General features: G+C 42.1%; 1 protein-coding gene across 1 annotated transcript in view; it reads left to right on the plus strand.

The window, feature by feature from the left end:
- LOC118102565 (phosphatidylinositol 4,5-bisphosphate 3-kinase catalytic subunit alpha isoform) overlaps positions 1 to 10802 on the plus strand; it is a 14912-nt gene extending 4110 nt beyond the window's left edge. The window contains 12 exon segments of the mRNA XM_047338975.1: positions 49 to 169; positions 171 to 256; positions 793 to 860; positions 985 to 1113; positions 1197 to 1250; positions 2302 to 2411; positions 2513 to 2654; positions 2863 to 2948; positions 3727 to 3787; positions 3941 to 4093; positions 4180 to 4311; positions 10722 to 10802. Coding sequence (XP_047194931.1) covers positions 49 to 169; positions 171 to 256; positions 793 to 860; positions 985 to 1113; positions 1197 to 1250; positions 2302 to 2411; positions 2513 to 2654; positions 2863 to 2948; positions 3727 to 3787; positions 3941 to 4093; positions 4180 to 4311; positions 10722 to 10802 — 1223 coding nt within the window.
- The last annotated feature ends 584 nt before the right edge of the window (positions 10803 to 11386 follow it).

Genomic DNA, 11386 nt, shown 5'->3' on the forward strand with positions numbered 1-11386 from the left:
ATGTTCCATTACAACACACACACACTATAAAACCTTCTCTGTGTGCAGGATTTGCCATTGGGATGCCCGTCTGCGAGTTCGAGATGATGAAGGACCCGGAGATTCAGGACTTCCGGCGCTCCATACTGAGCGTGTGCCGAGAGGCCATGGAGGAGCGGGAGGGGGCGGGCCCACAGCCAGGCCCTCTATGTTTATCCTCCCAACGTGGAGTCCAGCCCACAACTCCCACAGCACATTTACAGCAAACTGGACAAAGGTACTCAACTGGGATGGAAACTGTGACCTCACTCAGGCTGAGTCCTAATCAGGTGCTGCGTCCTTCAGAGGACGCTTCCTGGGCAGAGTAGACCACGAATACTGACCTGAAATGAGACGTCTTCAGAGGACTTCCTGTTTGCGTCACTAGCTCTCGCTCCTCCTACTTTGAGTGACTGCACTTACTTCAGCTCTGCTTCATTACCAATGCAATGCATCCTGGGATAGGTGGGTCTGAAGGGGATTCACCCGTTCCATCCTCTGTTGCTCGGGAATGAAAGGACACATTTGAAGGAGTCTTTGAAATGGGACAGTCTACGCTGTGACATAATTGGTCTTTAAATGCAACCTCTGAAGTGGGCGGAGCCTGAAGTGAGATACAGCTTCATGTACAGAGCTGCTCACACGTAAATGGTCACATGGTTAAATTTAACCTCTAACCCAAACATGTCGAATGCTAATCCATCTCAACACAACCCATCTAACCCTGTCTCACTTTCTCTGTACCTGTCTTTCTGTACCTGTCTCACTCTCCAGGGAGGCTGATTGTTACCATATGGGTGATTGTGTCTCCTTCCAACTCCAAACAGAAATACACCCTGAAGGTAAAACCTGTGGTTGTTTCATGTCCTGTGACGTGTGGATATGATATAATATATATCATATATAAATATAGATATATATTTATTTATATATCATCATATATATAATATGTGAATGTGTTTACAGGTGAGTCACGACAGTTTACCTGAGCAGCTGATCGCTGAGTCCATCAGGAAGAAAAGTCGCTCTATGCATCTTTCACCTCAACAGCTCCGCCTCTGTGTCCAGGAATACCAGGGCCAGTACATCCTGAAGGTACACCTGTCTGTCTGTCTGTCTGTCTGTCTGTCTGTCTGTCTGTCTGTCTGTGTGCCTCACAACCTGTCTGTCTTCCTCAGGTGTGTGGCTGTGATGAGTACCTGTTGGAGACGTTTCCTCTCAGTCAGTACAAGGTAACCTCATTCTGAAACTGATGATGAACCTGTCTCACTGTGCCCACCTGTCTCCACCTGTCTCCACCTGTCTCCACCTGTCTCCAACTGTCTCCACCTGTCTCACTGTGTCCACCTGTCTCACTGTGCCTACCTGTCTCACTCTGCCCACCTGTCTCACTGTGCCTACCTGTCCCTCTGTGCCCACCTGTCCCTCTGTGCCAACCTGTCTCACTTTGCCCACCCGTCTCACTGTGTCCACATGTCTCCACCTGCCTCACTGTGCCCACTTGTCTCACTGTGTCCACCTGTCTCCACTTGTCTCACTGTGCCTACCTGTCCCTCTGTGCCCACCTGTCTCACTCTGCCCACTTGTCTCACTGTGCCTACCTGTCCCTCTGTGCCCACCTGTCTCACTCTGCCCACCTGTCTCACTGTGCCTACCTGTCCCTCTGTGCCCACCTGTCCCTCTGTGCCAACCTGTCTCACTTTGCCCACCTGTCTCACTGTGTCCACATGTCTCCACCTGCCTCACTGTGCCCACCTGTCTCCACTAGTGTCACTGTGCCCACCTGTCTCACTGTGTCCACCTGTCTTCACCTGCCTCACTGTGTCCACCTGTCCCTCTGTGCCCACCTGTCTCACTCTGCCCACCTGTCTCACTGTGCCTACCTGTCCCTCTGTGCCCACCTGTCCCTCTGTGCCAACCTGTCTCACTTTGCCCACTTGTCTCACTGTGTCCACATGTCTCCACCTGCCTCACTGTGCCCACCTGTCTCCACTTGTCTCACTGTGCCTACCTGTCTCACTGTATCCACCTGTCTCCACCTGTCTCACTGTCTCCACTAGTGTCACTGTGCCCACCTGTCTCACTGTGTCCACCTGTCTTCACCTGTCTCACTGTGTCCACATGTCTCCACCTGCCTCACTGTGCCCACCTGTCTCCACTTGTCTCACTGTGCCTACCTGTCTCACTGTATCCACCTGTCTCCACCTGTCTCACTGTCTCCACTAGTGTCACTGTGCCCACCTGTCTTCACCTGTCTCACTGTGCCCACCTGTCTGTCTGCAGTATATCCGGTCCTGTATCACGGTGGGTCGTCTCCCTCACCTGATGCTCGTCTCTAAAGACAGCCTCTACTCTCAGTTACCTGCCTCTGGCTTCGTCACACCTTCCTACAGGTAACAGCCAATCAGCATCTGTGACACACGTATCACAGCCAATCAGGAGATTGTGCAGGTAACTCTCACACAGGTGGAGATTATTGTTGTTTTTGTTTCAGTCGTCGGACTCCTCAGCCGTCCCCCTGTCCAGGAGGGGGCGATGGTTCTCCTCCTCGCTCTCTGTGGGCCTTCAACACTCTGCTGAGGGTCCGGCTGCTCTGTGCCACCTACGTCAACGTCAACATCCGCGACATCGACAAGGTCGGAGACTGGAACTCGTCATGGAAGACAAAAACAAAAACAAACAAACAGAGTTAATGAAGTACACACACCTTATCTGTGTGTGTGTGTGTGTGTGTGTGTGTGTGTGTGTGTGTGTGTGTGTGTGTGTGTGTGTGTGTGTGTGTGTGTGTGTGTGTGTGTGTGTGTGTGTGTGTGTGTGTGTGTGTGTGTGTGTGTGTGTGTGTAGATCTATGTCCGGACGGGTATATATCACGGTGGTGAACCGCTCTGTGACAACGTCAACACACAGAGAGTTCCGTGCTCCAACCCCAGGTAACGCTTTATATACACTCTGAATATATACACACTGAATATACACACTAAATATACACTTTTTGAATAAATACACTCTGAATATATCCACACTGAGTATACACACTAAATATACACATTTTGAATATATACACTCTGAATATATACACACTGAGTATACACATGAAATATACATATTTTGAATATATACACTCTGAATATATACACACTGAATATAAACACACTCTGAATATATACATTGACTATACACTCTGAATATACACACTAAATATACACACTGGATATACACACTGAATATACACACTAAATATACACATTTTGAATATTTACACTCTGAATATATACACACTTAATATACACACTAAATATACACATTTTGAATATATACAATCTGAATATATACTCACTGAATAAACACACGAAATATACACATTTTTAATATATACACTCTGAATATATACACACTAAGTATACACACTAAATATACACATTTTGAATATATACACTCTCTGAATATATACATACTGAATATACACACTTTGAATATATACACACTGAGTATTTACACACTCTGAATATATACACACTGAGTATTCACACACTCTGAATATATACATCCTGTATATACACACTCTGAATATATACACACTGTGAATATATGCACTGAGTATTTACACACTCCAAATATATACAAACACTGAATATATACACCCAATGACCAGCACTACCTCTCTTTATAGAACTGTCTCTCCCTCTCTACCTGTCTGTCTGTCTGCAGGTGGAATGAGTGGCTGACCTACGACATCTACCTGGCTGACTTACACTGCCCGACTCTGCCTGTCGATCTGCTCTGTGAAGGGAAGGAAAGGAGCTAAGGAGGTGAGACAGGAAGGAGGTGGAGATCCGTCTCACCCTGAAAGAAGAAGACAGATCTAATGTGTTTTATAAACAAAGTAACTTGTCTCCCTTCCACCTGTCTGTGTGTCTTTCAGGAACATTGTCCTCTGGCCTGGGGGAACGTGAACCTGTTTGACTATAAGGATGTTCTGGTTTCGGGTAAAGTGGCTCTGAGTCTCTGGCCTGTTCCTCACGGCCTCGAGGATCTACTTAATCCCATCGGAGTTGCTGGTTCAAATCCCAACAAAGTACACAAGACCTCTGTCTGTTTGTCTGTCCACAATGATGATGACTGATTGATTTGATTGGTTACTGACATTCTTGTTCTCTGTAGGAGACGCCCTGTGTTGAACTCGAGTTCTCTTGGTTCAACCAGATGGTCGTTTTTCCTGATGAGCAGCAGATTGAAGAACACGCCAACTGGACCATCAGCCGAGAGCTGGGCTATAACTACTGCCACGGACTGGTAATATATACATAAACATATGTATAACTACTGCCACGGACTGGTAATATATACATAAACATATATAACTACTGCCACGGACTGGTAATATATACATAAACATTAGGGATGCACCGATATGGAAATTCTTGGCCGATACCGATATTTAAAACAACAATCTAGCCGATAGCCGATACCGATATTTGTTTATTACTTGAATAATATGAAAAACAGAAAAAGTGACAAGTGTAACTTTAGATGCCATGGATGGACATAGACACCTATTCAGCTGTGGTGGCAGTTTCTGTTTAATAATGATACTCTATTGTATAATAATACACACATAACATTGTCTCTCGGAAAGTTCAACTAAAACACCTGCAGGTGGGCTCACCCCACACAGCCACCTAGTGTGATGTGTATAGAATGAGCACAGAGCACAGGAGAATCACTTCACTTATACAATCAGAAGCCCCTCCCCGCGAGGAGCAAAAGGTATTCTTCAGTCTCTTGATGTCTGACCAGGTTGGGCAGAGTTCCTGTCTCAGATCTCCGTCCCAGACCCCTGGTGTGACTTTCTGGTGTGAGACAATCTGTCTCCGAGATCCTCTATCTTCATATACAACATCAAAAGACCCCAGTCCTGTATACAATGCAGAGTTCCCCTCACCCATCTCTATCAGACACACTAAGTAACACCCTGCAGTGAAGCATTTGCTAAGACACACATGTGGGGGCCATAAACACTTCCTTCTGCAACTTCCCGTAGTTAAGTCACAGAAAACACATTTGTTATCTACTTCTTCTAAATACATATCTGTTCTTCTATTAAACATTACACAAATGCAAAATCTGCCATTACATCTCCCTTGAGCCTAAAAGGCTCAATATCCTTTATACATCTTTATACCATCTCATCATCCTGAAAGGGAAGCATCCAGGATAGATGAGTTTCAGGAAGTTGAACATATCGTCCAACCATAGACTTGATTAAGGAAATAACCATAGTCTTAAACTCAAAAGACAATACAACAGTTCAACAACACTAGTACACACATGAAAATCCAAATAGGTTTCAACAAACTTCAATAACATATTTTGCAATCATTCAAAAGTAGGCGTGATCATCAATTCCGCCCTTCAGGAATCTGAGTGTCCTTGTTCTTTCTCTGGACAATAGGTCATTTCAAATTTGAAACGATATGCATCATATTGTCAAAAATGTTCACTGTGTATGTGCCACAATTCGTCCTGATTATGTGACAAACACCTTCTTGGCTAGCATCTTTTCTCAAAGCCATCCTGTGATGCAGAGTCATTCCTGACCCTAGACAGTGGGAGAAAGAGTTGGAAACCCAGCCCCCCTCTAAAGATGTTAATCTTCCATCTCCAGAGCAAACTCATCTGTTTGTGTGTGTTCTTCACAGTGCTCCCCCCCTGGGGCAAGTCCTCCAAAACCTTTCATCTGGAGACACTCACACTGTGGAACTCTCATCTCTTGATTGCACACAATGAGTTGAATCTGTAAATGAGCTTGGGTCTCTGATATTTTCATGGTCTCAAACCATGCATTCTCCAGGCTTTGTCAGTTCATCAGGGAAGTCGAACATGAGTTCTCCTTTTGTCCTGACTTTGATGCTCAGGTTATATTTCGTGTTTTTCTTCCTGCCAAGGTTTCACATGCCATATTATTGGTGGCAGGACGACGATGACGGTGTTCATGAACAGGAAACCATCTTTTCCTCGAACTGCATCCCAGTCGTCCCAACAGGTGTCGTTGTTTTCCCTTCGGCGCTATTGTATCAGCAGGGCCCTCGCCAACCCCCTCTTCAATGTGTTGCCTCTTCTTGAGATTAGAGACGTGTGGCCCTAATCATTTCCACACCTCTCCTTGCTTGTAAACACGAAACAATTGAAGGCTGAAGACTCGCACACTGACACAACGCACGCTCCGTCCTGTAGAATCCACTCGTGGCTCCGGAAATCCTCCTTCAATGGCTTGCATGTCTCCAGGTTGACCTTCACTTCCGTCTGTGTGGTGAGAGGCACTTGGTTTGCACTCGTTCCATCGACGTGCTCTCCTGGTTTCCTCATCACGTCCTTCACCACAATCCAGTCACCTGGTCTCAGATCATGCAGTTTCCCTGTCTATGGATTTCGGTAGGGAGTCCATCACCTGCCTGTGGATTTTAAAGAGTACAGGGGACAGGTTTACACAATATCTACCAGTTCGTTTTTCAATGTGCTGTTGTCTCCTTCCACTGTTTGTTTCTTTCCACTGCCCGCCACTGGCGGGATGATAGGCACGATGTTGCCTCGTGTCGATACCCATACTCACCAGCATCCTTAAAGCTGTGCTTACAAATGGTGTACCATTATCAGTGGACATCTTTTTGGAATTTCCCAACGTGGAATGAGTTCTCCGAGCAGTGTCTGCGCCACTGCTGAAGAATCCTGTCTAGATGTGGGGAAAGCTTCTACTTGCATAGCATACATGTCAACAAGAACAAGACAGTATTTATTTATTTATCTAACTTACTCAATTCAATTTAATCTTTATCAAATCCCTCTATAAATGATCAAACTGTTTGTTTGGTGGTGGATTGTTCACTTTGTGGAATCTGGATTTCTTTACCTATTTTAATTGTAATTCAATTACACGACTCAGATAAAAAAAGTTTTATTGAGTATTGTTTAGAGTGTTGTTTTGTACACCCAATACATCTATATTCCTCCCTTTTGACACACTGACTACAGTCATGTGTCAATTCAAACTAATGAAGAAACATACATAAGTTAAACAATATCATCCATGTGACCCACATCAAACGTCTGTCAGCCACCAAACAAACTGTTATCCACCAAACAGTTTACTCCTTAAACTTAGTAAATTAAATCTGTATTCTTAAAAAAAATATTTAATTGTGATTGACCCTTGTTTATAGCTCCTATAACCTACATTAAGTTAATAATTAAAAATCTTTAATACGCTCTCCTCATTTGCAGACTGCATACAGTTTGCATGATAACACAGCATCTATCAGCACACAGATGAAAGTGTGAAGTGAAATAGGTTCATGAATCTCCTATTCAATCAACTCGGCCAAAATCACATGCCACCCCCATGCAAACCTGCTATTAGTGTTGCTCTTGACACTCTTGTCCCTAGCGTATTTGCATTCTTCAGTCAATGCACAATAGTGTGATGGGAGTGGTTTAGCCTCTATTGTATCACACAGTCGTAAACCCACTTGGTTATCTCAGTTGCTGCATCCTTTGATGCTGAACTTATCACCAAACAACTATCACTCCTGCATAATCAGCTGTTTTATCTTTTAAATCTAATTCTAAACTAGGAGAAAAAAACTTTTATTTTTTTCCTCTTTAGTTAAGAAAACTGCTACGCAATCATGTGGCTCTCCCTACCGATGTAGGGAAGAGAGTCGCATAGTTAAAAACATTGCATCTCTAAATAGTGATGTCTATCATCTACGGCAATACTGTCCCATATCTGAGCCACCTGGTTGTTAAAAGGTGGGAGGTATTTTGCTCAAGCAAAATCATCCTATCAGCATATTGGCACCAGTAAAGTCATATATCAAGCGCCACATATCACACATCAAATATCACAGCTCTCTCAGCAGTTGTCGAAACTCTAAAACATTATTTGAAGCTCTGTTTCCTTTGTTTTTCCTTACAGGAAAAAATAGTGTGTTAACAGACGATCTTTACATATTCCATACGAGGATTCAGATATTCTTTTCTAGTTGGGTCTTATCCCTTGATCAGACCCAAAACATATTTGTGCCCGGTCCACAAACATGACGGTACCTGTTTCAACTCAGGAATATCATTACTGTTTACACCAAAACTAAAAATATTAATACATTTTATCAAAAGATTTACCACATTCAGGAATGAGTTCCACACTCCTAATTTCATTTATCACTATGGAAAATCGTTTGCGATTAACCTTTAACCCTCTTTTAAAATATCTTTTTGGTATTAAATGTCTTTTCCCCTCCAGTAGTATTATAATCAAAAGTTGATATTTTAACAAATCTTTTAGTCAATGAGTCTATCAAAACTACTAAGACAACACAGTGTTTACTATCTCAATACAACCAACTTACTTTATCCTTTCTTTAATTCACATCCTCTACAACCTTCTTAAACTTAGTTTGCTCTTACTTAATAGTTCGCTTCTCTGAGTAAATAACATCTATGTTCACATTTGTCTGAAGTCTCTGCCTCTGCCTTTCGCAAGAGGGTGTTACTTCCAGAGAGTAGAAAAGAGTCTAGACCTCCCATTGATATGCTAGTGTCAAATCCCCCTTTCTCTATCTAACAAATGCAGATGTTATTTAGACTCCAGTTACCTCTAATGCCCTGCGGTGTTTAAATTGAACATACCACTCAATGAACACATCAAATCTTTACCCATAAGATTTATCAGGCAGTGTGGTGACAACAAAAATGAATCTTAAAAAAATCCCCTTCAACCACATCATGAAAAATAGCAATTGTACAGTGCATCTCTCTATCACTGTTGTACCTGTTGCTCCAATCATTATGAGATATCCAACATTCATTTTAGGAGTAATATCACTCTTCACATTTATTAACTGATTCCGGTTCCTGAATCTACAAATATATGTGATGTTTCTACCACTCACTGTGATTTGTGTGTTCGGGCATTAGTTTATACACATCATTGTGAAAATATTTAGCATAAAGTACAGTAGGCCTCTCTCTACTGATCTTCTGATCAAGCTCACAATGGTCAATAGCAATCTTAATCATCTGTTCTATGTCTAACATTAATTCACATGGTGTGTGTGTAACCGTGTTCTTACTATAGTGACGTGCTTGAAACTCTCTCTCTCCATCTCAGTGTCCGCACCAGATGAATTCCTTCACTGTCCCCAGCTCACCGCTAATCAAATCGCACTGTGTGCGCTGCTTCCCAGGGCATTCTCTTGCCCACCTCTTGGTGGAGCTGAGTCCAGATCAGAATCTAGTCGGAGACACTGAGACTGGAGATTATTTCAGTTCCCGCATATTCACTTCAGTTAAACAACATCCATACACTCTTCAATCCAGCACAAATATCCCTACTTTCATTTTTCCTTTTTCTTTGTCCTCTCTACTTCGTTCTTATTCTTTCTCTCTTTTCACACGCAGTTTAGTTTTGAATTACCAAAGATAATTTAAACTCAAACTTCCCATGCTCGGAAAAGTCATCCTCTCTATTTTTAAACCTATTTTCTCAAATAGGTTGTCTCAGCAATTGTGAACCCGACTCTTATTTTATAAATTTAAACTCTGGTTTGTTCAGCAGAATACGAAATTTGGAAAATAAAGTTCTGCTTATATGGGAAAAGAACTTAAAAGTCTCTTAATTTAATTTTTAAACCAATTCGTTTCTATCTCTTAAAAATTTATTTTAAGATTTGTTATGAGGTTGTTTATTTTTCCTTTTACTATTAGCCTTTAAAAAAAACCAATTATACCCCAAATATATTTAAACATATACTCACCTTTTTTCTCCAGTTCGAGGATTCTCAGATTCCTCTTTTTCTTTTCTCCTCTGCTTTCTCAGCTAAAATCCTCAGCTTAAATACTCAGTTTAGTTTCATCAAATTCTACATGTTTCTTCTTTCACAGTCACACATATCATCAACAAAATTTGTTAAGTTTTAGTTTATTAGTGTTTTAGTGTTAGTAACCTTAAACCTTCAACCAACACCAAAATGCTTTTAACCTTCAAACAACCTCCAAAAAATGCTTTTGTAAGGAACAATAAAACCCATCTCCGATATAATGTTGTCAATTGTAATTACCTCTTGTAATTCCTGATCACTTGGCAAATTTCTCAATTATTGTTCCTAAGTTTTTGATTCCTTAATACATTTTAAATACTCTGCCTGATATAATGCCTTAGAGAAATCTCATATCCACACTTCTCTTTAGCACCTCGCATGCAGGTATAAAATGTACTGGAATTATCAGATTTTCAACAGATTGCTGTACTGAGACGATCCGGACCTGGCCTTGGTCCTTCTGTCCCAGCTACACCTCTATTGCAAAATAATAATAATATTACTATATATTAATAATAACTACTAGTCATGAGCCCGACATCAGAGCCCAATCTTATTTATAATATTTTTGACCTTTTCCTAAAGATCGAAACAAAGCTTCATGGATCCTACACCGATTTCCAAAACCTAGCCATGCAGACACGTCTGTCCCTCAATACAATGAATGATTGAATCTCTTTTTCCTGGATCTTTTCCTAAAGGTCATAACATCTGTGGACCTTTTCCTAAAGGTCATAACATTTTAATTTTACTTACCCGAGAGACAATGCTTGTTTTCCAAACCAGGTCCGTTGGATCACCTCAGTGAGTGCACTCCTGGCTCTCAAGCATTCGGCCCTCATTTTGTTGAGGTATGAGTCCCAGACTTTCCTCAGCGTTGAGATCCAGAGTGTCTGCTCACACGAGTGATCCTGCCGACAACGCCAAAATTGTGGTGGCAGTTTCTGTTTAATAATGATACTCTATTGTATAATAATACACACATAACATTGTCTCTCGGAAAGTTCAACTAAAACACCTGCAGGTGGGCTCACCCCACACAGCCACCTAGTGTGACGTGTATAGAATGAGAATCACTTCACTTATACAATCAGAAGCCCCTCCTTGCGAGGAGCCAAAAGGTATTCTTCAGCCTCTTGATGTCTGACCAGGTTGGGCAGAGTTCCTGTCTCAGATCTCCGTCCCAGACCCCTGGTGTGCCTCTCTGGTGTGAGACAATCTGTCTCCGAGATCCTCTATCTTCATATACAACATCAAAAGATCCCAGTCCTGTATACAATGCAGAGTTCCCCTCACCCATCTCTATCAGACACACTAAGTAACACCCTGCAGTGAAGCATTTGCTAAGACACACATGTGAGGGTCATAAACACTTCCTTCTGCAACTTCCCGTAGTTAAGTCACACAAAACACATTTGTTATCTACTTCTTCTAAATACATATCTGTTCTTCTATTAAACATTACACAAATGCAAAATCTGCCATTACAAGAC

The sequence above is a fragment of the Hippoglossus stenolepis genome, chromosome 23 (assembly GCF_022539355.2).
Source record: "Hippoglossus stenolepis isolate QCI-W04-F060 chromosome 23, HSTE1.2, whole genome shotgun sequence".
Lineage (NCBI taxonomy): Eukaryota > Metazoa > Chordata > Actinopteri > Pleuronectiformes > Pleuronectidae > Hippoglossus > Hippoglossus stenolepis.